This window comes from Odocoileus virginianus, chromosome 6 (genome assembly GCF_023699985.2).
Source record: "Odocoileus virginianus isolate 20LAN1187 ecotype Illinois chromosome 6, Ovbor_1.2, whole genome shotgun sequence".
Lineage (NCBI taxonomy): Eukaryota > Metazoa > Chordata > Mammalia > Artiodactyla > Cervidae > Odocoileus > Odocoileus virginianus.
Genome location: NC_069679.1, coordinates 43565306 through 43592050, shown reverse-complemented (window position 1 = coordinate 43592050; position 26745 = coordinate 43565306). Strand labels below are relative to the sequence as shown.

General features: G+C 39.3%; 2 protein-coding genes across 5 annotated transcripts in view; one reads left to right on the top strand and one right to left on the bottom strand.

Moving 5' to 3' along the window:
• CCPG1 (cell cycle progression 1) overlaps positions 1-15110 on the bottom strand; it is a 38737-nt gene extending 23627 nt beyond the window's left edge. The window contains exon 1 of one of the 3 annotated variants that reach the window (XM_020881214.2): positions 15025-15110. Coding sequence is in view for 1 of the 3 variants with exons in the window: in XM_020881212.2 (XP_020736871.2) it covers positions 14667-14681 (15 nt within the window). In the remaining 2 variants the exon portion in view is untranslated. Of the gene's footprint in view, positions 1-5625; positions 5731-14666; positions 14775-15024 lie in introns of those variants that run through there. The other 2 variants (XM_020881212.2, XM_020881213.2) reach the window with 2 other exon arrangements.
• A 149-nt stretch (positions 15111-15259) lies between these two features.
• On the top strand, positions 15260-24739 carry PIERCE2 (piercer of microtubule wall 2). 2 transcript variants are annotated; one of them, XM_020881226.2, is made up of 2 exons: positions 15260-15596; positions 23621-24739. In XM_020881226.2, exons 1-2 carry the CDS (start codon positions 15579-15581, stop codon positions 23963-23965), a joined length of 363 nt encoding a protein of 120 aa, XP_020736885.1. In that variant the 5' UTR covers positions 15260-15578; the 3' UTR covers positions 23966-24739. The 2 variants fall into 2 exon arrangements, with proteins under 2 accessions (XP_020736885.1, XP_020736884.1); XM_020881225.2 differs by having other exon boundaries at positions 15260-15767.
• Positions 24740-26745: the final 2006 nt, after the last annotated feature.

Genomic DNA, 26745 nt, shown 5'->3' with positions numbered 1-26745 from the left:
GTGAAATACATGTTTTCTGTCTAGTAGAAAATACTATCCCCCAAAGGCTCAGTCTAAATACCTATAGGCTATTAACCAATTTTGTATTTTAGCAATTTTATTTCAGCATTCCTTATTAAATTGACTACATAAAGCCCAATTTCTCATTGAATCAGTTTTCACAAGTTTAAAACAAACTTTCTGATGTTACTATTTGTATGTGAATTGTTTTGTAACAGCTTAAAAGTTGCGGGTTAACATGTGAGACTGCACAGAGACTGAGTAGTTAACTTGACAGAAGAAAGACGGTCAAAGCAGGCTTTACAAATGCAGCTGGTAAGGTTTTTAGACACGCTGCTGCTGCTAAGTTGCTTCAGTCATGCTAGACGGCATGTTTTTTAACTGAATAGCAAAAATTTTTTAATTGAGAGATTATCACAAAAAAATTAAGGTCTAGTTCCTCATTAACAACAACAACAAAATGACACGGAAAAATTTCCCAAGAGATAATGAGGAAAGCACTATGGACAAAGGCAGAAAAAAAAATGACCTGTGGGATGCAAAGAATCAATGCAATATTCCATGAAAAAGATGAGCACCTAAATTTAACCAGTATTGACAAAGAGGGAAAGAAGATGAGGAGGAGTTAAGAGATTTGAGAAGACAAAGTTGAAAGATTTTTAAAGAACTGAATAACCAAATACAGAAGGGAGAACATATAGGATATTTTGGTTTAACTATCTGGAAAAACCATTCTACACAGAACAAGGAAGGAGGGCTTCGAGATTAAGAAAACTGGCTGAAGCCTGAAATGGCATTCATTCTTCACCATGTGAAAGCCCCTCTTCCCTCTGCAAATCCCCACTTCTGAACCTCCTCGAGTAGCTATGATTTTTCCAGTAGCCCTGTATGGATGTGAGAGCTAAACTGTAAAGAAAGCTGAGTGCTTTTGAACTGTTGGTGTTAGAGAAGACTCTTGAGAGTCCCTTGGACAGCAAGAAGATCCAACCAGTCAATCCTAAAGGAAATCAGTCCTGAATATTCATTGGAAGGACTGATGCTGAAGCTGAAATTCCAATACTTTGGCCACCTGATGCGAAGAACCGACTCACTGGAAAAGACCCTGCTGCTGGGAAAGATTAGAGTTAGAAGGAGAAGGGGACGAGAGAGGATGAGATGGTTGGATGGCATCACTGACGCGATGGACATGAGTTTGAGTAGGCTCCGGGAGTTGGTGATGGACAGGGAAGCCTGGCGTGCTGCAGTCCATGTGGCTGCAAAGAGTCAGACATGACTGAGCGACGGAACTGAACCGAGTAGCCCATGGGCCTCCCTGGAAGCTCAGCTGGTAAAGAATCCGCCTGCAATGCAAGAGACCCCAGCTCAATCCCTGGGTCAGGAAGATGCCTGGAGAAGGGAGAGGTGACCCACTCTGGTATTCTTGGGCTTCCCTGGTGGCTCAGGCAGTACAGAATCTGCCTGTTAACGCAGGAGGCCTGGGTTCGATCCCTGGGTTGGGAAGATCCCCTGGAGGAGGGCATGGCAATCCACTCCAATATCCTTGCCTGGAGAATCCCCATGGACAGAGGTGCCTGGCATGGACTTGCAAAGAGTCGGACACGGCTGAACAGCTAAGCACAGCACAGTAGCCCATACCCCACTGCTGTCCCACCTCACCCCCCGGGACTTCCCAGGGCACATCTTGGCTTGCACACAGGCAACCTTGGAAAACTTCAGGGACACCAGACCTTATCAGTCAGTTCAGTCACTCAAGTCAGGTTGGACTCTGCAACCCCATGGACTGCAGCACGCCAGGCTTTCCGGTCAGGGAAATTTAATGTGTAAGTATCTCTTACCCTTATCTAGGTAATTTCCACTTAAACAGATAGTCCCCAGATAGTGTTTACCAATCAATAATTCTAACTGTTCTGGAGATAAAGACAAGATTTCAAAAGAAACTTACATACACTGCTAAACTGGGACTTTATCATATTTAAATTTCTCAAATCTAGGAGCCCACTTTAATCAGATCCGTGTTTAATTGCCCTTACTTGCCCTGGAGAAAGAATACACTTGATATCTAGCCCAAATGAGGAAAAAAAGATTCCCTACTGGCCATAACTCCAAGAGTCTGGAGAAGCAAAAATCACAGCCCTATTAAAGAACCCTCTTAATTCAGATATTTTCAAAAATTTGCATGCACTACAAGTAAAATTTTAGAAAGTAAATTTCTAAGCCCCATTCTGTCTAGACACACTGACTCTGAAAGCCTCTATCAACTACAAACTGGCCCCTGCCAAGAGCGTCCGCCAGTGACTAAACAACAGTTTGCCACCTTCCTCCGTGGAGACTGAGCCCTGTGTGGTGCAGCTGTTGACACTAAACGCCCTCTGAGGCCACTCGGGATGGAGTGAGGCACTCTGTGCTCCAGGGACTCTGGTGTCTTTAGATGGTAAAAGGCGGGCTTGATTGCACTGAACTCCCCTTCACCAAAATCTTACCTATCAACTTTCCCCGACTACCTCTTTGGAGCAGTCTCTCAAAGCTATCTGAGGCGCTGTCTCTCAGGTTGCAGTCCTCATTTGTCCCAAGTAAAACTTAACTCGCGACTCAAGTTGTGCATCCTTTTTCACTGACACTGCCATTGCATTTGAACCCCCTCACTACAGAGTTATCTGCTTAAAATCGTATTTTGTCATTCCTTAAAAATGTTAAGATTTTCACAGTCTTAAAGATAATGCTCACAGGCCTTAAATATCGAGTGTTTTGTCTCCAGCACCTCATCCCCTCTTCATTCCTTCCTTTTTCCCTTAACCTTTTCAAATAAGCTAAAAAACTTAGCTTTGTCTTAACTCAGGCACTCTGCATATTCTGATCTCAGTTCCTCACCCCCTAACTTCCACCTAAACTCTGGTGCCCACTCTTCTATCTGAGCTAAGGCATCACTTTGTGAACCATTTCCTGACCCCATCCCCTGTTCCACTTCGACGGGCTTACTAATAATAACTTAAAGTTATAAAGCTAAGGGTATACTTTATGAAGATGATAAACTTGAAGCCCTTTTCCAGACTCAAGTGAAAGTGAAGTCGCTCAGACGTGTCCGACTTTTTGCAACCCCATGGGCTGCAGCCTACCAGGCTCCTCCATCCATGGGATTTTCCAGGCAAGAGTACTGGAATGGGTTGCCATTTCCTTCTCCAGGGGATTTTCCCAATCCAGGGATCAAACCCAGGTCTCCCGCATTGTAGGCAGATGCTTTTACCATCTGAGCCACCAGGGAAGTCCCAGACTCAGGCTTCCTTTTATTCCTCAGGGTAGTTTCTTATCCCAATCTCCAGCTACAAATTTTCCCAGTGCTTTTTGGATGATTATTTGTCGATTTCTCAGCATCTATAAGACTAAGATCATCTTCCTGCTGCTCTTCCTGTTTCTCTCATAGAACAGCATTAACCAAAAATATGGTTATAAGCAAAACCCACCAAACATCAGGTCAAAAATCCTAGATTTAAGGATAACTACACTTGAAATGGGCTTCCCGGGTGGTTCAGACTGTAAAGAAGCCACCTGCAATGAGGGAGACCTGAGTTCAATTCCTGGGTCGGGAAGATCCCCTGGAGGAGGGCATGGCAATCCACTCCTGTATTCTTGCCTGGAGAATCCCCATGGACAGAGGAGCCTGGCAGGCTACAGTCCATGGGGTCGCAAAGAGTTGGACACACTGAGCTTCTAAGCACAGCACATTTGAAAAACTAAAACTTTGCCTTGACCCAAGTCTAAATTCTTATGCACTTCCTAATTCAACTTCATCATTTCTCACTTCAATTACAGTGACAATTCTCTTAGCAGATCTCTGCTTACAGTGTCAAATTCCTCTCTGGTTACTCCTTCCCAAGGCTGCCCCTATTATGTTTATCCTACAACATAAATCTGATCACTTAATCACTTAAAACTGGTCTCCACTGCCTTCAAGACAAAAGTCTCCAAACTCCTTTATAATAAGAGCCTCCAGAACAAATTATTGAAAGTGACTTTCACTTCATAAGAAATCCTATGGAACATTTCTTCACAGCATGAAAGATTTGTAGAACTCTATGAAAGAGAATTTGACACTAAGCATTACAAATATGTGGCTTCAATAGAGAATATAGCACATACTAGTCATATTAGGATATACATTTATTACACGAATTCTCACATCTCCTTTATGAAGCTTCTTAAGGTAGAAGGATTATACTACACTAGTATAATCACGCTCTCCAGCATGGGCCTATAGTTCATACCATTTTAAATTCATTCCTTTATCCATCTGCTCATTCAATGTTTATTCAGTTCTTAGCACATGTGAGATACTGAAAATATATCAGTGTATAAAGCAAATAAGAGTCTTGCCTACCTGGAGCTTAAATTCTATCAGTAAAACTTTATCTGAGCCCTGTGCTCCAGGAAAGCAAGGAAGGTTAAGAAATGTCCCCATCCTGTTTTGTGTTCTGACAAACAGCTAACTTGCAAAGGACCAAACTGCCCTCAAAAAACCCCAGGTTAGACTTCCACCCATCCTGAGCCCCTTATTTCACTTGCCTCCATAAAATTCCTTGGTTTTATGATATACCCCTCATTAATGAACTTCCTCCCTACTGCAACAGTCTGAATTAAACTCACCTCAATTTTCCCATGCATTTCATCTTTCACACTGGAGTCATCCAATAAACAACATAAACTGATATGACATGCAGTGTGTTCAATGGTGTATTTCCTACTACAGAGAAAGCATGGGAAAAGAAAACAGAAACGCTCGGTTGGAGAGGCTTAATTTCAGACAGGATAATCAGGGAAAGCTTCCTTGAGAAGATATATTTGCGCGAAGATTTCAATGAGCGAGTGAATCGCTAGGCAGTTAACTGGGGGAAGAGTGTTTCAGACAAAATGAACAGTAGGGTTGGAACCAAGCCCATATCTCTGAGAAACAGCAAGGAGGCCTGTGCGATTGGAGAGGAGTGGCCAAGCAGGAAAGTGGGAAGAGATGAGGACAGAGAGATAAGGAGTGGGAGATGAATGATGCATGACCTTACAAATCCTAAGACTTTTCACTTTAACCTGAGTGAAATTAAAAGCCACATGAGAATTATGAGGAAAGGAATAGGAAGATCACCCTGGTTGCCCTATGAGGACAGCACTGGGAAGGAGCAAAGGCAGAAGCAGGAAGACCATCTGCAAAGCAACAACAGTAATCTGGGTGGGATGATGATGGTTTGGACCAGACTAGTAGCAAAGACAGTGAGAAGTGGACTTACACATGTATTTTGAAGGATTAGCCAACTGGGCTTCCTGATGTACTGAATATAAGGTATGAGGATGACTCCTGTCCTAAGTAAATACAAGAACAAGATGGCCATTGAGACAGGAAGACTTTAAAAGCAGCAAGTGATGAAAAAAAAAATTGGTAAATTGGTTGGGAATATACTAAATTTGAGACAGCTATTATCACATCCAAGTTGAAACATCAAGTAGGCAGCTGGGGACTGAATCCAGAGGAGAGATATAGACTAAAGACATAATTTTAAAATAACCTGAGGTGGCAGCTATCAAAACTAATAAGAGCAACAATATTAATTTCACCTAATAAAGTACAACTGGGGTGAATATTACCTGCTATGATGGTGCCCCTCATCATTCCCAAGTAGCTACATTTTACTATGAAAAAGGCACCATTTCCATTGCTGTATCTTCTAGAATTAGATACTATGGAGAAGAATGGGGGCATTATTCTCCCACACGTCTACAATTCCAATGTAAGCCAACCAATGGGCTGTGAGCAAAGATCCCAAAAGTGCTGCTGCACTGTAAATGTGAGCAAAGATGAGACAGATAATCTAGACAGCTTTCAGGAACCTATTTTATCCTGCTTTTCAAAGGTTCTGGAACTTTCACCTTCTCAAAAGAACACAAAAACACCTGCTTTAAACCAGACCTTGTTGGATAAAGGAAAGAGGACCCAAGATCCCAACTAATAAAAACCCTTTAAACATCTTTTTTGTCCAATAACGACCCTACAGAAATAAACAAGATAGATACAGTAAGTCAGCTGGTGGAAAGTACTGCGGAGAAAGATAAAGTAAATGGGGGAAAACAATGCAGAGAGTAAAGGGGTAGGGAGGGATCAGAACTTTAAATAAGGTTGTTAGAGAAAGCCTTTCACCAACATACAAAGGTACCTATTTCTCCACAACCTCACCAAAAGGTAACAACCATCTTTAATTTCTGATCATGTCACGAGCAAAAAAATAAAATTGGGTCATTAATGAGTTCATTTGCTACTAATTTTTTTTCTTAGAATGCTTCAATTAAAAAACGTATCTTCAGGGCTTCCTTGGTGGCACAGTGGTAAAGAACGTGCCAGCGAATGCAGGGGACACAGATTTGATCCCTGGTTCAGGAAGACCCCACATGCCAAGATCAGCCCATGCACCACTGCGTCTAGAGCCTGGGAGCCACAGCTACTGAAGCCCACCAGCCCTAGAGCCCATGCTCCGCAACGAGAGAGGCCACTACAACGAGAAGCCCACACACCGCAACTATAGTGGAGCCCCTGCTTGCAGCAACCAGAGAAAGTCCGTGCAAAAACCAAGACCCAGAACAGCCATACATACATACATACATACATACATACATACATACATAAATAAATAAGCAGCTTCTATCACAGATATGTTTTTAAATTTTAGGTAGTAAAATGTTCAGGATGGAGAATAGGGTCTTTGTTTATAACCTATATTTTACACCTTGCTTTAGAAAGTCTTTCTTGCTCTCAAAATTGTAAATTCTCCTGTATTTTCTAATATTTTATCAGATTTTAGCTATTTAAACTATGAATCTGGATTTTTTTTCCCTTTTAGTGTGAGTTTAGAAATAATCTCAACTATTAAATAGTCCATAATCCTATGATTTAAAATGTCATTCTTTGTCACATGCAGCCCCATACATTTATGAACAGTTACAGGTCTGTTCTAATGATCTATATTCCAGCACCAAAACAATGCTGTTTAAATGACTATGGTACTCTCATCACTTTCTACAGTGCCATTTTTCAACTGTTTCCTTGGTCCTTCCCTAAAGACACACAACCACCCTAAAACACTTAAATACAGGCAATGATGAAATTGACTGCAGGTTACATGTAATACTTATCCCAAGTGCTAGGACTTTTTTTTTAACTTCCCTTGCAGAAACTCCATGACCTTGAGAATAAGAATTCTGTACTATAAAGTCAAACTCCTTAGGGTGACATCCAAATGTTCCACTGTCTGGCTCTAGCCATTACTGCAGTTGATGAGCTCTCTCCTCCAGAACTATCTCATCTGATCAAAGTCATCTACTTGCTACAAGTAGAGGAGGAACTGTAGCAACCCTCCATGTCTCCACCTGCTGAAGTCATACTTCCTTCTTCCTTCCTTTCATCTGTAAGGCTCAGTCCTCCTCCACGAAGTTTCCCTTCATGCTTCGGACACACCGATCTCGCCTTCCCCTGGATGCACAGCACTGACTTATCAGCATAACTTCTATACTTCTGAGCGTAACGTGCCTAATGGTGGCTTCAATTACTTTCATCCAGGAGTTACTTTACTAATTAGTACTAAGTTCAAAGGTCTGATAAGAAGTTCTAATTTTACTTTTAATGTCTTCATAATAGCTCAAAAATTTTAACTGCTTTCTATTAGTCAGAAGTCATACAATACAAACATAATAATCTCTCATCTTTAATCACTTAATACTCTATTTTATCTACAGAAAAGGACTTATAAGCATGTTTACTCAGATCAGGAATTAAAGGATCAGAAATAGGAATGTAACTACAGGTCTAATTTCAAGTCCAGCTCCACCCTTAAGCTTGCCTCTGTTAAATGTAGCATAATTATGAACTTTTTTATTCCTATTCTCAAAAGTGTGGTAGGGCCACTAAAATTACTGAGCACCAAAGTGAAGGGGTTGAAACAGAAAAGCTTAAAAATCCCCATGATTTTCAGTCTAAGCAAGCATCTAAAACTGTTACTGTCACTATGCTTTATGGTAATTTGGCACAAATTCACATTTCAAAAAGTATTGTGACAAATACCTCTGGAGGTAAATGGTGAGAACTGTATCTCTTTGGGGAATTAAGGAGTCTTCAATTCTGTTCACTGGAGAGGGGAGAGAACCTTTCACTCTGTTGCTTCTTTTTTTCCAAATAGTCTCATCTTAAGTGAAGGTGAAGTTTGTATTTTTTTCCACCTACAGTGTCAACCTTATTTCAGCCCCCAAACTCTGACAATAAATAAGCCTAACCTAGGAGTGCCTGGCCTTTGTGCTATGGGGGGAGAAAAGGAACACCTAGCAAAGCTGATTCCAAAGCTTAAGGGCTAGAACGATCAAGTAAACTCTCTATTTGAAATTGTCTGAGTTTTTGTATGGCATTTTAACTGTTATAGCAGATAAATCCTGAAGCATATTTTCACCATGTACAGGCCAAACTAAAGTTGCTTCCAAAGAGCAGCAAGAGAACAAAGATCTCACAGGCAATGCTGTATATGGAACTCGAGTGCTGGCTGCCATTTGGACGCTCACAACAGCACAAAAGCTTTCTATGGTTTGTGTGGAAGGTAGAGGATGAAAGAGACGCAAAAGGTAAAAGCCATTTTCACATAAAATGCCTCTGAATTTAAAAGAAAGTAAATTTCACTGTTCTCTCTTCTCCTGACTCCCACAGCAGGGCGAAACAGGTAGTTGTTTTTTTTTTTTTGGCCAAATTGCATCACTCAGAAATATAATCTCAATTAGACTTCATAAATGTGATGTTGCAAAAGGCTTTCAGATTGATGTCATTTCTCCAGTTTGCACTGTGCAAGTTCAACATGATTAATGTAAGGCTTCATAAAACCTTAAGACCATACAGCCCACAGATTTAAACATATAAGATAAAAACACAAGGAAAAAAAAAACAGACTCAGAACAGAAAAGTTTTAAAATCTTAGAATAAAGATAATCTTTTTCTAGGCCTTACACAAAACCTAGAAACTATACAGGAGAAGTTTTCCATTGTACAAAAATCATAAACTTATTTGCTAAAAGTCATATAAGTAAGAATGATATACTGAGCATATTTGTAACATATATATAACAGAGTTTTTAAAACATTTAAAATACATCAATAAGTCAGTAAGAAAAAAGGTTTAAAACTGAATAGAAAATTCAACAAGGAACATGAGTAAGCAATTATAGTTAGTTAAGTCGCTCAGTCGTGTCCAACTCTTTGTGACCCCGTGGATTGTAGCCCACCAGGCTCCTCCACCCATGGGATTCTCCAGGCAAGAATACTGGAGTGGGTTGCCATTTCCTTCTCCAGGGGATCTTCCCGACCCAGGGATCGAACCCAGGTCTCCTGCATTGCAGGCAGACACTTTAACCTCTGAGCCATCAGCGAAGCCCCAAGCAATTTATAGAAGACATTAAAATAGCTTATAAGGAAAAATGTTCAACATTACTAGCAAAGATACACAAAGAGAAGCAAAATTACTTTAACACCTAAACGATGAACAAAGATTAAACAGGTTAATACATTAAAGAAAAATAAGCCCTACTGATACTAATTTATATGCATTAAATGAATTAAAATTTTAAAGAGTTATCTTTCAAATATAAAAAAATAAAATTATATGCACTATGTCTGCTAAATTTCAATAAGCTATTTATTACCTTCATAATCAGCAGGAAAAGGGACATTTTTTAAAAAGAAAAAACCAGCTCGATATAAATGATTAACTGAAACAAAATCTAATCATCTTCTGGAGGACCAGTCTTTTGAGGACAAGTTAAAGGACTTAAGGGAATCGTATTAAAATACTTATATCTGAGGTATCAGAAGTTTATTGTGGAAAACTAATATTAGAGAAAAAAGAACATAACCCAGGGCTTTGAAGGGTCCACAGTGCAGTAACTATGGGATCAAGATGTGGGTCCAGTGGCTGTCCTTCCTCTTTTGAGTGGATTCAAAGATAGCAAACAGGCTTTCCTAATTTTAATGGAGTGAATTTCATTTAAACACTGAAATCTATTGCTAAAGACAGGCATCTGGAGAAAAATCTCCAATAGGAATAGTATTAATAATTTCACTTTATCCACCCCAGAAAGAGGTAGCAATACTGTTAAATACAGTAGATTAACTTTTTGATTTACAAAACAAATTCTGCAATAAGTGAGTCAATATACAATTTTTTCACAAGTTTCCTTTTATGATGTAATATCCTTCAAATGGGGAAACAAAAGCCACTACTGCCATATTTGAAGACAGAAGTATCCCTTTTTGCCTTCACCTAAAAGAAGCTACACCTTTGAGAAAAAGTTTGAAATAAAGTAGTAAACAACATGAATTCAAAATGCTGGGAGGAAATTACGATACCTGTTAATATGGAAATATCCTTTCCACCAGGTTTTCCGACTCTGAGAAGAATCCTAACTTTCCAGAATTGTTACATCTTAATTTTGGAAAAGGCTAAAAAGAGCCAAGAGGAAACCTAAAAGCTTGACTAGCTCCATACTGCCCTCACTTGGACACTATAAGTCCCCGCTGGCTCCTTTTCTCTTTTCAGGGATAAAGAAGTAAAACTATACAGCTTGATGCTTTCTTCTACTCTCAATTTTAAAAAAAGTTTTTACTTGTTAAAATGTACGTATTAATCATATATCTATTTTTTTTAATACTTTCCAGAAAAAAGATAATTTGTCATAATTTTTTTTTTTTTTTACAACTCTCTTCTACTTTTCTGTTGGGGGAAAAAAAGCCAGAAAGATGGGAAACAAAGGGATTATTTTTTTTGGCCACGCTAGCAGCGTGGGCTCTTAGTTCCTGACCAGGGCTGGAACCCATGCCCCATGCAGTGGACGTATGGAGTCTTAACCACTGGGCTATCAGAGAAGTCCCCAAAGAGATTTTATATATTTTTATCATTTTCTGGTTTTTTAAAGTACATAATAGACAATTAAGTATACCTCCACTGTTACTTTCACTTATATTTGTTCTCATGAAGTCCTCAGAATTGATTTATAAGTTTCTAAAAGACTTGTTTACTTGAATGCTCTGTATGTCAACAAAACTTGATGTTAATCTCAATGGTCAGATACAGACAGGGTTAGGGTTGATGTCCCCAGAAGGAGGTGTCTAAGCTCTAAACGATTCCTCTCCCTCAAAAATAAATGCTTACACACGTCATGTATCTCTGGGAAGACCTGGGATTTGACATTCAATGTAGGCTTACTACTCAAGAAATCAACTTACAGTACCGTTTTAGAACATTAAAAACAGCATTCACTTCCTACTGTTAAGTCACACTGATGATCTTCCTTATACTTTAGATGCACAATTAAAATAATTCAAAACCAAAATTAAAGGCCCAACCATAAAAGCACACTGCAATTTCAAGACCTTTAATGCGGCAGAGTGCAAAGTCACAGTCAGGAAAGGGGCCAGGTTTGCTTCAACCTAGTAAAAGGCAAAAAGCACTACCAAAAAGTCAAATGAAGATCTCATCTGACTTTTTTCCATCAAACTTCTCAGCCAAAAGTGTGTATCACATTAAAACATCACATTTCAAATGTATAACATGCTTTATGTAAATGTTCTTAATAAAGCCAATAATACTTTGCATTGGTAGCTCACTCTGACACAAAGTAGTATGATTTTTATATCAGATTTGATTTTTATGAATATACCATGAAGTGTGGCAATGGCTGTTATTTATAACATAAAATTGGAAACAACAGATTCATAAATTGAATTACTGTCAACATCATTAAACACTCTGACTCCTAATCCAATTCTTTTTTCACATTTCATCATGCTGGCAACATGAACCAGAAGTAAGATTTTAGCAGAGTGCTTCAGGGGCAAATACTGAAGAAAAATTAGATTCTGACTCCCTGCTAATACTAATACTTCCTTGTTAATACTTCCTTCAGAAAGCCCTTATGCATGTTTCCACACATTAAATACCCTTTAAAAAAAATCCTCTAAATCAAATCAGTTAGTTGTAATCTTCCCATTATAGAGCTCAATTTCACTTTAGAACTCTTAAGATTTTTCTTCAAATTCATCTGATACAATAAACATGACCTTTGAAACAAACTCATATTTTTTAACTGTTTTAAATTAATCAAGACAGCAGAACTGTCAGACAAATATGGTATGATATCACTTATTTGTGGAATATAAAAAACATAACAAACTAGTGAATTTAACAGGAAAAGAAACAGACTTACCTATAGAGAACTAGTGAGGGGAGCAATACTGGGGGTAAAGGAATGAGGAACAAACTACTGGGTATAAGATAGGCTCAAGGATGTACTGTACAACATGAAGAATACAGTCAGTATTTTGTAATAACAATAAATGGAAAGTAAACTTTAAAAACTACAAAAAAAAAATTCTAATAAAAAAAACAAAAACAGCACAACTCCCAGAAAGAAGATTCTTGAAAATATAAGTTATTACTTACAATATGGCAACTTCCTCACTTTAACCACATAGAAAAACAAAAACAATTCAGCCTCTACTAGTTCTACATTGTTAGATGAGTCTGCATTTTCTGTTTTAAAATACTCTGGGCTTAACAGGCCTTACACTGTGTCCATATTCTTTACATGTCAGAAGCTACTACTTCTAAGATCTCAGTTCAAACTCACATAATTCTTTAAATATTTAACCTGCATAAAAATACAATATTATAATCTAGATCCAGTTGGTAAATCAGACCAGTTAAGCAATTATGACTGTTTCTTATGCCCTGGTAAAGGAACTCAAATTTTTAATATGATATTGAACCAACACAGGACACCCAAAATACACAAACCAAAACAAAATCTGGACAAGAAACTGAAATCTGGGGAGAGAAACACTTCTCCAAAGTAAAGAATCTAAGAAAACAAAGTATGACTTCTACAGTTAAAAAAAAGGGAAAAAAAGAAAAAAAGCTTTAGAATGGATATTTTATTAAGAATAAATGGACACTTGGAATTGAGGTAAACCCCAATTTTTCAAGACTGATAACTGCAAAAATACATAGACTATTCTTCTCAAAGAACAATGCAGCCCTTTCTTTATAACAGAAAACAAAATGTGACCCAAACATGCAACTTACCATCCATATCCAACATATTCATAATAGAAAATGAAACAAAAACATAATCCAAAATATCAGGCGTATCAAACACAGTACTTAAAATGATTCAATGAAAACAAACTTAAACATCCCCTATGTTATAATAATGTTTAACTTCTTTATTTCTACTGGCAAATTATAAATGAAAAAATCTTGCTATATCCAGATCTTTTCAGATGAACATGCCTATGCTTTGTCACCTCGAGTTACAGGAATAATCAAGACTGCACTGCCTTAACTGAAGAAAAGTAAGGAATTCTGTCTTTGATTTTACTGTCCAAAATAAAAACAGATCAAGATGAGATGTAAAAATACTGAGAATGTGTCATATTTGTTTTGTTTTCCTTCCCAGTCCAACCAAAGCATTTCTTGTCACTTCTCCACAACTAACTTGCATTTAAACTTGTTATTCATAGCTTGTGGATGCAGTAACAGGCGCTCTGCCTATGTTGTCTGTTGTTGTCACTTGCTTTTTAAAATTAATGTTTAACTAGTTTACATAACTGGAATTGCATTATCTGTGTCCCTTTTTTTAAATTAAATTTTGCCTATAGAAAATTTGGAAAATACTAGAAAGTGTAAAAAAAAAAACCTGTAGTTGCATCATCTAATCACTTTCATAACTATGACTCTCCTTTGAGTCTTATTTCTTTTCTTTTTTGAGTCTTATTTCTAAAAGACATATAACCACTTCTAGTTCTATAGTTTAGTAAACAAAATTAGAATTATAGTACTTTCTAACCTATTTCCATTTAAAAACTAGTATTTCCCACACCCTTAAATATTATTTGAAAGCGGTTTTTAATGGATTCTTTTAACTAGAATCCTTAGCCAATTCTTAGGCTGGGGTAAAAAATTAAAAATTATTAAAAATAATCCCCTCACTTTCTCCCTTCCCTTCCCCTTTATCACCATATTGTAGAAAAGAACTGTAAACCATTCACACTAGCATCCAAGATGTGATAAATAGCCCCCTGAGAAATGCGGGGCCTAATAAGATTCAAACTTGACACCAAAGAAGAGATGCGCTAATAATGACGTTTCAAGTACTATTCAGTAGATGTGACCTTACTGTAGGCAAATTTCCTAAAAGTTGCGGTACTAAAATAATTACCCAGTCTAGCTACAAGAAGGCTTCATTCCATTTTCTTAATAAAGCTAGACTGAAGCAGCACCAATTTCACTCGCTCAACAGTGTCTAATTGGCCAAGTTCGTCAAAATTGGCGCTCCCAATGGCAAAAAGTTGGATTCATAAACAAAATAAACAGCTAACGCGTACAAGACACGGTGTGGACTGATGCTACGTGGGGGTGCTTATCGATTAGGAAGGGTAGAGGGGAGGGGGGAGATAGGGAGATTTGATGATTATCAGACTGGCGCACAACCAGAAATCTCAAATGCTTTATTTAATCTTTCTGTTCCTGGCATCACGAGGCTCAAACGTCACCAAAAACAGACCGGCTGGCTGAAAACCCGGCGGGGTGACGCACACAACATCTTACCATATGGATTCTCATCAATCAGGACCGAGAAGAGCCTTAAGCCAGCCCAGTGGAGGAAGGCGGGTGCGTCCCCCAACCGACGGCTCCCCTGCAAGCCCGGCGCTCCGCTCGCGCCTGCACGCAGGAACCCGAGGATGCAGGACCACCGCACCGGACGCCTCGGTACCTGCTCCGCCGCGAGGGCTGCGGCCCCGCGTTCTGAGGGGGCCATCCAGGCGGCCGCAAACGCCGAGAGCCTGAGGATCAAGCCTGCCCTCCGCTGAGACCCCACAAATACCTCCACCAGACGACTGACACAAGAACCGCGACAGTCGGCGCGGACTCCCCTCCCGGGATCCAAACCCGTCCAGGACCTTACCTGAAGGGGCAGCGCCACCACCGCCCGACGGCGCTGACTGTCGCTGTGGCGGCGGTCACAACTCCGAGAGCAGTGACGCCTCTCATAAAAACAACCTGCTCACAGGCGTCCGCAGCCGGGAGGCGGCGGCCGGCGGGGCGCCGCGGCGCATGCCGGGACTCGTAGTCCGGTCCGCGCCTCATACCGGGCGGCGGCCGAGTGAAGAACTACGACTCCCGAAGAGGAGCGCAGTCCGCCGCCGGGAAGCTGCTGGAAGCTGGGCCCCGCGGCCGAGATCCTGACAACATCCGGGCCCCGGCGCTGGAGAGGCGCCGCGGCCGGTTACTATGGAGACGGGCTGCTACAACCACTTGGCAGGATTCCACCCTGGAGAACCGCTCCTGGGATTAGGCGGATTAGTTTATACGTATTGATCCAGCCGACCGTTCACCAGCTCTTTGATGCTTTAATTGGCTATAGAAAAAGGGCCGCGTCCCCTCGGTGCTCACTGGCCTTCTTGCCATCAGCTGCAGGGAAACACTACGTTTGCGGAAAAAATAAAGAAGACATCGAGAATGACCGAGTGCGACTGGGTGGGTTTGGGCAGAGGGCTGGATGTTTTTGACTATTGGTACTCTTTACTATAAATTTGGGGCACCTCGCATTCCCACCCACCCCACGCTCCAAAAAAACCACTTTTGTAGGCAATCACTGGACTACACAGATGTAACATGCATTGCATTAAGCCGGAATTGCCTCTGAAGGTATAAAGATGATTGGGGATGGTATGCAACTCATACCCCACTGCAAAATGGGGTGATGGTTTTGAACAAGAAAAACGTGCCTTGTTAATTTACATTTGTTTACATTGTGTCTTGTTCAAAAAAGGATATGAGGGGGCGAAAGAATATGATGCATTTATATCACTGTGGATAGAAACAGTAGAAAGTTAAGGTTTAATTCTCTGTCCCCTAATTGTGGCCAAAAATTTTTTTAAAACATGAACAAGAAGGATGGTTGGGCCTGAGGAGAAACAAAACGGTGCCTAAAAATTAGGCTTTAAGGAATTTTTTGCTTTTGGTTGTGATTAACATCAACTGTGAAACCAAAACCAAAGAAGAAAAAGCACTTTTAGTGTTATAATTACAGTTTCTATAGTGGGCATTTTTATTATTTCAATGGCTTGTTGTTATTTATCTTTATAAAAATGTGTGTTTATAACAAAAGACTTGCAAAAGTCAAAGTGGCCTAGTCTTCTCTAATTCTAGGAGAGCCTGAGTATTAGTAAGAAAGCCAATACCATTTATTTGTAGATTTCATTCAAGGCACTTATTTGATTTTAAAAGATTCATTTATAATTTTCATTAACCGTCTTCTTATCCTTCATTAACAGTCGCTGACTCAGTGTGTAATCTAGCAGAGAATTTAATCTTTTTATTATTCTTTGTATTAGGCTGTTTTGTTTTTAATGTATCTGTTTTGAACTCCACATTTCAAGAATATCAGATTTGAAGAGGGCTAAACCTAAATAAGAAAGCTGCAGTGAGGACCTAGGATATAAAGTAAAAGCGATCAGTATTTTGTTTCAAAGTCCATAAACATTTGTGAATTGTTCTGGAGAAACAAAAGATTTAGGTGGACAGTAACTTCTACAGATTGTATGGTACAGATTATGCCAACAAGATTTTTCAGCTCATTTGTCTCCTATTTTGACTACATTCTGTTTTCTCTATTACATTTGGAGTCAAAGTTGATCCAGATTTTAGAGCCAGTTGTAGAGGGTGATTTGAAAGTCACAACCTCTGTGAGAGAGGCTGCCCTGGGCAACCTGACTGGTGTCCATAAATTATATCAGGATTGGTACTTTCTCTAACAAGTCACAAGGCAGCACCTCCCACTTAAGAATCCTGGGAACCTTGAGATTTTGAGACAAAGTGACCTGTTGTCAGAATGCCATAACATTCTAGCAACTTACTCTGCTCCAATGTCTGTGCTCTGGATGTTTAAAACAATTTAATAAGCAGTGTTAAAAAGAATAAATAGCAAGATCTGATGAGTTTTATTTCCAGCTTTGCCAGCTTCCTACAAGCTAATGAGTGTTAGTAAATGGGAGCATACTAGTGTAAATGTTCTTAACCTGTAAATTTCAGAACTGAATTGTGGAAGATGGTGCATATGCATTGAGGTATATCTGCAAAAAAGAAAATTATAAAAATCAGTTCCATTTATATAGTAATGTATCATTTACATCTGATTTTCTTTCACTTTCCAACCACAGGAACTATAGCAAATTTTTTTAACCAGTTTTACAGACAATATAAAAACATAGGTGCAGTGATGATAAAGGATTGGAATCTAGGTCACACAGTTCTTGCCTTGTGCTACTCCCCTAATACTATCATACTTCTTCAAATGTGAACAAAAGTGGATTATGAATTTTAATATCTCAAATTAGAGCCATTAAATGTAAATATAAAATAATAAATAGGTCTAAATTTTGAAGCTATAAAAAAAAAGGTGGAGTAAATACTTCACAATTGCAGACTAGAACTAAAGATTTCAAAACAAATAGGTTTCTGACAGTGGGAAACAATTTTGCTGAGACATTAAGTGGAATCACGCAGGAATTCAGAGATGGGTTATTTTAAGAGAAACCAAACTAATCTGATGCAAATTTGATCCTGACACAACAACATGGCCAATATTCTTTCCCCCATTTTAGAGTTGGAGAAACCAAGATTTTATGCTTGCTAGTTTTAAGGATTTAGAATTCTTAAAGGGTCTGAGCCTCATGAATCACAAGAATCTACTATAAAGGCTTCAAAGAAAAAGAATTTTAATGCATATAAGCAACATTCTATTTAATTCAACCTTAAAAAGTCACAATTACAGTACCCTGGGGCTTCCCAGGTGGCACCAGTGGTAAAAAGACCGCCTGCCAATGCAGGAGACAAACGAAAGGTGGGTTCAATCCCTGGGTCAGGAAGATTTCCTGGAGGCAGGCACAGCAACCCACTCCAGTATTCTTGCCTGAAGAATCCCTACGGATAGAGGAGCCTGGTGGGCTACAGTCCATAGGGCTGCAAAGAGCCAGACAGGACTGAAGCAACTTAGCACGCACACACGCACTGTACCCTGCCAACCTCTCTATAGGGTTAGATTATAATAATATAATTTCTGATCTGAAAGGACTTAAGATGTTACATATTTCTGAAATTGCCAAATTTGGGGGGGGGGGGTTTAAACTGCCAAAATTTTTTGCCAACATGGACCCCAGAGAATGCATTTTTAAGGGCCTTATCACAAGTAAATGTACACTCTTCATTCATGTTTTTTAAATAACTGAAAATCACTTTCCTATGACTACATTTGGAGAACCCTTATATTCTCAGATTAGGAATCAAACCTATCTAATCCATCTCCTCTGTTTTATATTTATAGACAAGGAATTTGAATCCTTACAAAATAATTTTATCAAAGTCACACAGCTTTTATTACTGGCAACATCAAAATCTAGAACTGGTGACACCTAATTTTGAAGGTGAAGACCTATCTTTTTAAAAAATAACCAATTTCCCAACATTATTGAGCTGGTTTCCTATGTGCTTATCTCCTATACAATAAAATGTGGAACTGCAGATTTTTTAATCACTATTTTTCCAGTATCTAACAATGCCTGACACTCAGTAGGTACTCAGTATTTGTTCAATGAGTGATAACCAAGATCCGTATAGTCTCTTCCATGTGAATTCTTTCACCTTCATGACTGAAGCTTGTTGATTTTAATGGACATGACTTTACTGAAAATAAAGCATGTTATGTTCATGTGCTAGAAAATATCACTTTTGTATTCATTCTTTTTACTGTCTTGCTCCCTCCTCCCCCAAATAGCTAAATTATTTTGAATATTTATTAAATTTATTATGTATGTTAGTTACAAATTGTAGCAAATGGCCATCTACCCAAATGTTTGTCCAGAAATCTGGCGGTCTTCCTTGATACATCGCTCTTCCTCTCCATCCACATCCAATCAGTCAATAGGTCCTATGGATGCTACTTTCAAAATATGTCTCAAATTTATTTCCTAGTCTCTCTGTACCACGATATTTCTATAAGTCATCATTGTCAGTCACATGGACTACTGAAGGTCCTCTCCACATCCATTCAAGGCTCTGAGAGTCAAGTAATCATCCTAAAAATTATGTTACATCATGACATGTTTCTCTTTAAAACTTTTCAATAGCTTTCCATTGGTTTTACCATAAAGATCCAAACTTCTAACATAGTCAACCAGACCCTTCAGATTCTGCCCCTGCCCCTCTCTCATCTCGAGCCATTTTCACTCCACTTGGGCCACGCGTTTTCTCTGTGCCCTCCTCTATCTTCTCCTTCCTTGCCTCCCAGTCTTAGATTCAATGGCACTTCACCAGAATAGCCTCCCTAGGCCCTTACACTAGGTTAGAACCCCCCTGAGTCTTCATAAATACCTTGAATTTTTTTTTTCTTCATAGCATTTACCACAATTGTAATTAGTCAGTTGTATAATTATTTGCTTAATACACAAAGCAAAGATCCATAAAGTTAAGATGGCTGAATTATCTTGTTCCTTCTTCACTCTAAAATCCAACTGTACGTCCTCTTTGAACTATGATCTATTGCATCTTATTCTATAATTTACACATTTTTATAAGTTCTTATAGTACGGGATTTTTAAAACTTATCTTGTACACTTTTGACAAGTTTTCTCTGTACAGACATATATAATTGAAATATATGTAAATTTAATGTACATATATATGTGCTTAGTCACTCAGTCGTGTCCAACTCTTTGACCCCATGGAATGTAACCTGCCAGGATTACAGTCCATGGAGATTTTCCAGACAGGAATACTGATGTGTGTTGCCATGCCCTCCTCCAACCCAGGGACTGAACCCAGGTCTGCATGGCAGATGGATTCTTTACCATCTGAGCCACCAGGGAAGCCCATACCTATATATACGTGTATATATACATGTTGTTGAGTCACTAAGTTGTGTCTGACTCTTTGCGACCCCATGGACTGCAGCACACCAGGGCTTCCTTGTCCTCCACTATCTCCCAGTTTTCTCAAGTTCACATCCATTGAGTCAGTAATGCTATCTAACCATCTCATCCTCTGCTGCCCTCTTCTTTTGCCTTCACTCTTTCCCAGCATCAGGGTCTTTTCCAATGAGTAGGCTCTTTCCATCAGGTGGCCAAGGTACTGGAGCTTCACCTTTAGCATCAATCTTTCCAATGAATATTCATGGTTGATCTCCTTTAGGAGTGACTGGTTTGATTTCCTTGCAGTCCAAGGAAGCCATTATAATATAATATAATGGGTACTCTTCAATGTCCTCAAGAGAAAAGGACTCCCAAAAGGAGAGTAGATGGGGCTAAGTTTTTGTTTTCTTCTGGTTTTCTAGCTTTATTGAGGTATAACTGACATATAACATTTGTGTAAGTTTAGGTGCCAAAGCCTTTGACTGTGTGGATCACCGTAAACTGTGGAAAATTCTGAAAGAGATGGGAGTACCAGACCACCTGACCTGCCTCTTGAGAAACCTGTATGCAGGTCAGGAAGCAACAGTTAGAACTGGACATGGAACAACAAACTGGTTCCAAATAGGGAAAGGAGTACGTCAAGGTTGTATATTGTCACCCTGCTTATTTCACTTATATGCAGAGTACATCATGAGAAACGCTGGGCTGGAGGAAGCACAAGCTGGAATCATGATTGCCAGGAGAAATATCAATAACCTCAGATATGCAGATGACACCACTCTTATGGCAGAAAGTGAAGAACTAAAGAGCCTCTTGATGAAAGTGAAAGAGAAGAGTGAAAAAGTAGACTTAAAGCTCAACATTCAGAAAACTAAGATCATGGCATCTGGTCCCATCACTTCATGGCAAATAGATGGGAAACAGTGGAAACAATGGCTGACTTTATTTTTCTGGGCTCCAAAATCACCGCAGATGGTGATTGCAGCCATGATATTAAAAAACGCTTACTCCTTGGAAGGAAAGTTATGACCAGCCTAAACACCACCCTTATGGCACAAAGTGAAGAAGAACTAAAAAGCCTCTTGATGAAAGTGAAAGATGAGAGTGAAAAAGTTGGCTTAAAGCTTAACATTCAGAAAACTAAGATCATGGCATCAGGTCCCATCACCTCATGAGAAACAGATGGGCACACAGTGGAAACAATGTCAGACTTAATTTTTTTGGGCTCCAAAATCACTGCAGATGGTGACTGCAGCCATGAAATTAAAAGATGCTTACTCCTTGGAACTAAAGTTATGACCACCCTAAATAGCATATTAAAAAGCAGAGACATTACTTTGCCAACAAAGGTCTGTCTAGCCAAGGCTATGGTTTTTCCAGTGGTCATGTTATGGATGTTGAGAGTTGGACTGTGAAGAAAGCTGAGCGCTGAAAAATTGACGCTTTTGAACTATGGTGTTGGAGAAGACTCTTGAGGGTCCCTTGGACTGCAAGGAGATCCAACCAGTCCATCCTAAAGGAGATAGTCCTGGGTGTTCATTGGAAGGACTGATGCTGAAGCTGAAACTCCAATACTTTGGCTACTTCATGTGAAGAGTTGACTCACTGGAAAAGACCCTGATTCTGGGAGGGATTGGCTGCAGGAGGAGAAGGGAATGACAGAGGATGAGATGGCTGGATGGCATCACCGACTCGATGGGCATGAGTCTGGGTAAACTCCAGGAGTTGGTGATGGACAGGGAGGCCTGGCGTGCTGTGATTCATGGGGTCGCAAAGAGTCAGACACGACTGAGCAACTGAACTGAACTGAAACAGCATATTAAAAAGCAGAAACATTACTTTGCCAACAAAGGTCTGTCTAGTCAAGGCTATGGTTTTTCCACTAGACATGTATGGATGTGAGAGTTGGACTATAAAGAAAGCTGAGCGCAGAAGAATTGATGCTTTTGAACTGTGGTGTTGGGGAAGACTCATGAGAGTCCCTTGGACTGCAAGGAGATCCAACCAGTCCATCCTAAAGGAGATCAGTCCTAGGTGTTCACTGGAAGGACTGATGTTGAAGCTGAAACTCCAATACTTTGGCCACCTGATGCGGAGAGCTGACTCATTGGAAAAGACCCTGATGCTGGGAGGGATTGGGGGCAGGAGGAGAAGGGGACAACAGAGGATGAGATGGTTGGATGCATCACCAACTCGACAGACATGGGTTTGGGTAGACTCCGGGAGTTGGTGATGGACAAGGAGGTCTGGCGTGCTGCAGTTCATGGGGTCGCAAAGAGTCAGACACGACTGAGATGAACTGAAGGGAGTACAACATGATGCTTTGATATATACTGTGAAATAATTAACACAGTATGATTAACTAATACATCCATCACCTCACATAATTACAAATTTTTGTGTGTGAGTGTGGTAAGAATATCTACTCTCAAACTTTCAAATACAGTATCTATTGTTAATGGCAGTAACTGTACTGTATATTAGGTCCCTATAACTTACTCTTCTTACAACTGAAAGTTGGTATTCTTTGACCATCATCTATCTCTCCATTTACCGCCATCCCCAGCCCCTGATAACTACCATTCTGCTGTGGTTTTTTTTTAAAGATTCTACATATATGTGAGATCATACAGTATTTGTTTTTCTGTGATTTACTTCACTTAACATAATGATTTCAAGGTCCTCAGCATTGCTGCAAATGGCAGGACTCTTCTTTTATTATGACTGATAGTACTCTGTGTGTGTGTGTTTCTCCATCCACACATCTGTTGATGAATACTTGTTTCCATGTCTTAGCTATTATGAATAATGCTGCAATGAACATGGGAATGCAGATATCTCTTCAAGATGTGATTTCATTTCCTTTGGATATCTAAGAAGTGAAAGTGCTGAATCATATGGTAGTCCTATTTTTAGTTTTTTGAGGAAATTCCCTACTGTTTTCCATAGTGGCTGTACCAATCTACATTCCCACCAACAGTTCCCTTTTCTCCACATCCTCAACTCTTATTCTCTCTTAACTTTTTGATAATAGCCATTCTTCAGGTGTGTAGTGACATCATATTGTGGTTTAGATCTGCATTTCTCTGATGACTGGGAATGTTCAACATATTTTCATGTACTTGTTAGTTATCTATGTGTCTGTTCAGATCCTCTGCCTATTATTTAATTATATTGCTTGGTTTTCTGCTACTGAATTATATGACCTCTTAAGAGATTTTAGAAGTTACCCCCTCATCTGACACATGGTTTGGACATGTCTGCCTGTCCAAGGCTGCCCCTTCATTCTGCTGTTTCTGTGCTGTACAGAAACTTTTTAGTTTGTTGTGGCCACACTTGTTGATTTTTGCTTTTGTTGTTTGTAGTTTTGGTGCCATATCCAAAAATCATTACTAAGGCCACCTCCAAGGACCTTTTCCCCTATGTTTTCCTCTAGGAGTTTTATGGTATCAGAGCTTACATTCAAGTCTTTGATCTTTTTCCAGTCAATTTTTGTGAGTTGTATAAAAAAGGTTAGGGCTTAGTTTAAATAATTCTGTTTTCTTTATTTCAGAACTGTACAATTGATCATTATTTTATGCATTTATCTTTTAGGATAAGAAAAGTACTTCAGCTTCAAATTCAGACACAGAAATGAAACCTGAACTGCCTCCTTGTGTGAATCCTGGCAATCCTGTGTTTTCATGTATGTTGGATCCAAAGACACTCCATACGACTACCTCACTATCAAAACCTAAGATGATTATGTATAAAACTAATTCAAGTAATTACGGTGAATTTTTACCTATGCCACAGTTTTTCCCCTGCTATTATACTCCAAGGGAGCAAGTATTTTCTAGTCGTATCAGAGCGACTGGATTTTATCAAAATAACACTCTGAACACTGCACCTGACAGAACAAGAACCCTTGATTTCCCTAATTTTCAACACACTCTATGAAAGTATGTTACTCTTAAAGAGAAAATATATTCAGGAAAAAATGAGTTTTAAATCTAAGACTAGGATATCTACTTTGAAATATAAAAAACGCTTGAAGTAATTTTTAGAAATACCTTTGACAAATAGAGCATTTCAACTGATAAGTGAATGACAGTGACTTCTTAAATAAAAATGTGTTCAAAACAGAATAAACAGTAGAAAGTATTTTATTATACCTAGTTTTATTTAGCTCATGTAGTCCCAAAGCTTCAAAATGTTTTCAGGATCTCAACTTGTTTACTGAGTATATTTACCAAGACAAAGGAACACAGGGATTCTTATTAGAAAAACTAAATTAAGGAAGATTCTGATGAGGAATTTCTTACTTTTCTGTTACTTCAACTAATCACTTAGAACCCGGGGAAATGTTAGTTCTCACTGCTAAGCTGGTGGAAGAGAGAACTTGAAATTCTTTCGTTCAGATAATGAACACCCACTTATGGCAGGCACTATACAAAATAAGTGGGCTTTCCTGGTGGCTCAGTGGGAAGAACCTGCCTGCCAATGCAGAAGACACGAGTTTGATCCCTGGGTTGGGAAGATCCCCTGGAGAAGGAAATGGCAACCTCCAGTATTCTTGCATGGAAAATTCCATGGACAGGGGAGGCTGGCAGGCTACAGTCCATGGGGTCACAAAAGATTTGTACATGACTTAGCAACTAAACAACAACAAATATGATGTAAACAGAACACAGAAATAAAAGAGAGTCTGTTTTATTGTTTCAATAAACAATATTTGGGGGAAATGAGATTAGCAAATTAATAATGTGTGATAATTTATGTGATGTAATATACATAAAAGGTCTTTCAGACACAGAGACAGAATTGGCTTAAACGCAGACAAGGAGGTCAGAAGAAACATCTTGGAGAAGGTAAAACCAAATCAAAGGAAAGATCAGTCCAGGCCAAAGAATTCTTACATACAAAAGAATGAAAATGTGAAAGAATGTTGCACATTTTCACAGATGCAATTACTCTGATACATCTTCAACACAGAGCATGAGCAGTGGTAGATGATGGCCTCTGCTGCTGCTGCTGCTAAGCTGCTTCAGTCGTGTCCAACTCTGTGCGACCCCATAGACAGCAGCCCACCAGGCTCCTCTGTCCCTGGGATTCTCCAGGCAAGAACACTGGAGTGGGCTGCCATTTCCTTCTCCAATGATGGTCTATACAATTCTTTAAACTCTGAAATTACACTGCACGGAGATATATTTCAGCTGCCATCTGTTGAAACTTCCTGTTCAACTGGAACTAAACTCCTTTACTGGAACAAACCAGAATCACTGTTCTTACATTTCCCTGTTGGTTTCAGGTTCAGGATATTAACATCAATTAAAAAAGAAAATCTCATGAGTCACTGGGAAATCAGAAAAGTTGGACACAGAAAAGTTGAATTTTAGGAAACAGCTCAAACTTTGCAGCCTCATGAAATTCTTTCAAATATCCCAAAATATGATATAGGCACAGGAAAGAAAAAAAGATTAGCTTTGTTAACTTCCTCTGAAACATCAAAAATCAAGGCACTGCACAAGATTTCCCGGCGAATGATGCAACAGAATTTGAGTTTACCAGACTTCAGTGGCATAAACTATACAGACCATTTTTCTCCTTCACTGTAGGTGCTTGATTTGCAGCAAGTGAAGTCAACTTTTTAACATGTAAAACCTAGAGGTTAAGCAAAAGTTCCTTACTATGATAAGTGGTTGGGCATTTTTTGTTTTGTTTTGTGCTGTTGCTAAAATTCTTAAGAAGGATGAGTATCATGGAATCAAGCATGCTGTCTGCAATGCAGTTAAGTAGTCACTCAGTGTCTATTGAAGTCCAGGGACTTCCAGGCACCGAGCTTCATGGAGGTTAGATTCCAACCAACTCTAGTCGAGGAAAACACACCACAGACGTACGTATACATATGTATGCACATTTATATATAAATCTTATAGAAAGTAAATGTTTCTGTCTTTATGTTACACTAACATATGCAGTATACATATATTTATACACATGAAGACATAGGGCATGCTGCAATCCATGGTGTTACAGAGAGTCAGATATGATTGGGCAACTGAACAACAAGATATACAAATATTTACAAATACTTATCTACATGTATAAATATATAAATGTAAACTATGTGTACAGCAGTCAGTTCAGTCACTCAGTCATGTCCAATTCTTTGCAACCCCATGGACTGCAGCACACCAGGCTTCCCTGTCCATCACCAACTCCCAGAGCTTACTCAGACCCATGTCCATCGAGTCGGTGATGCCATCCAACCAGCTCATCCTCTGTCATCCCCTTCTCCTCCCGCCTTCAATCTTTCCAGCATCAGGGTCTTTTCAAATCAGTCAGTTCTTCGCATCAGGTGACCAAAGTATTGGAGTTTCAGCTTCAGCATCAGTCCTTCCAATGAATATTCAAGACTGATTTCCTTTAGGATGGACTGGTTGGATCTCCATGCAGTCCAAGGGACTCTTAAAGAGTCTTCTCCAACACCACAGTTCAAAAGTATCAATTCTTTGGCACTCAGCTTTCTTTATAGTCCAACTCTCACATCCATACGTGACTACTGGAAAAATCAAAGCTTTGACTAGACGGACATTTGTTTGCAAAGTAATATCTCTGCTTTTTAATATGCTGTCTAGGTTGGTTATAACTTTTTTTCCAAGAAGCATCTTTTAATTTCATGGCTACAGTCACCATCTGCAGTGATTCTGGAGCCCAAAACAATAAAGTCTCTCGCT

Coding starts and splice junctions, on each gene's coding strand:
- PIERCE2 (XM_020881225.2), top strand. CDS start 15,735: ATGCATTGCATTAAGCCGGAATTGCCTCTGAAG. Junction 15,768..23,620: donor AGCCGGAATTGCCTCTGAAG/GTATAAAGATGA, acceptor TTTATCTTTTAG/GATAAGAAAAGTACTTCAGC.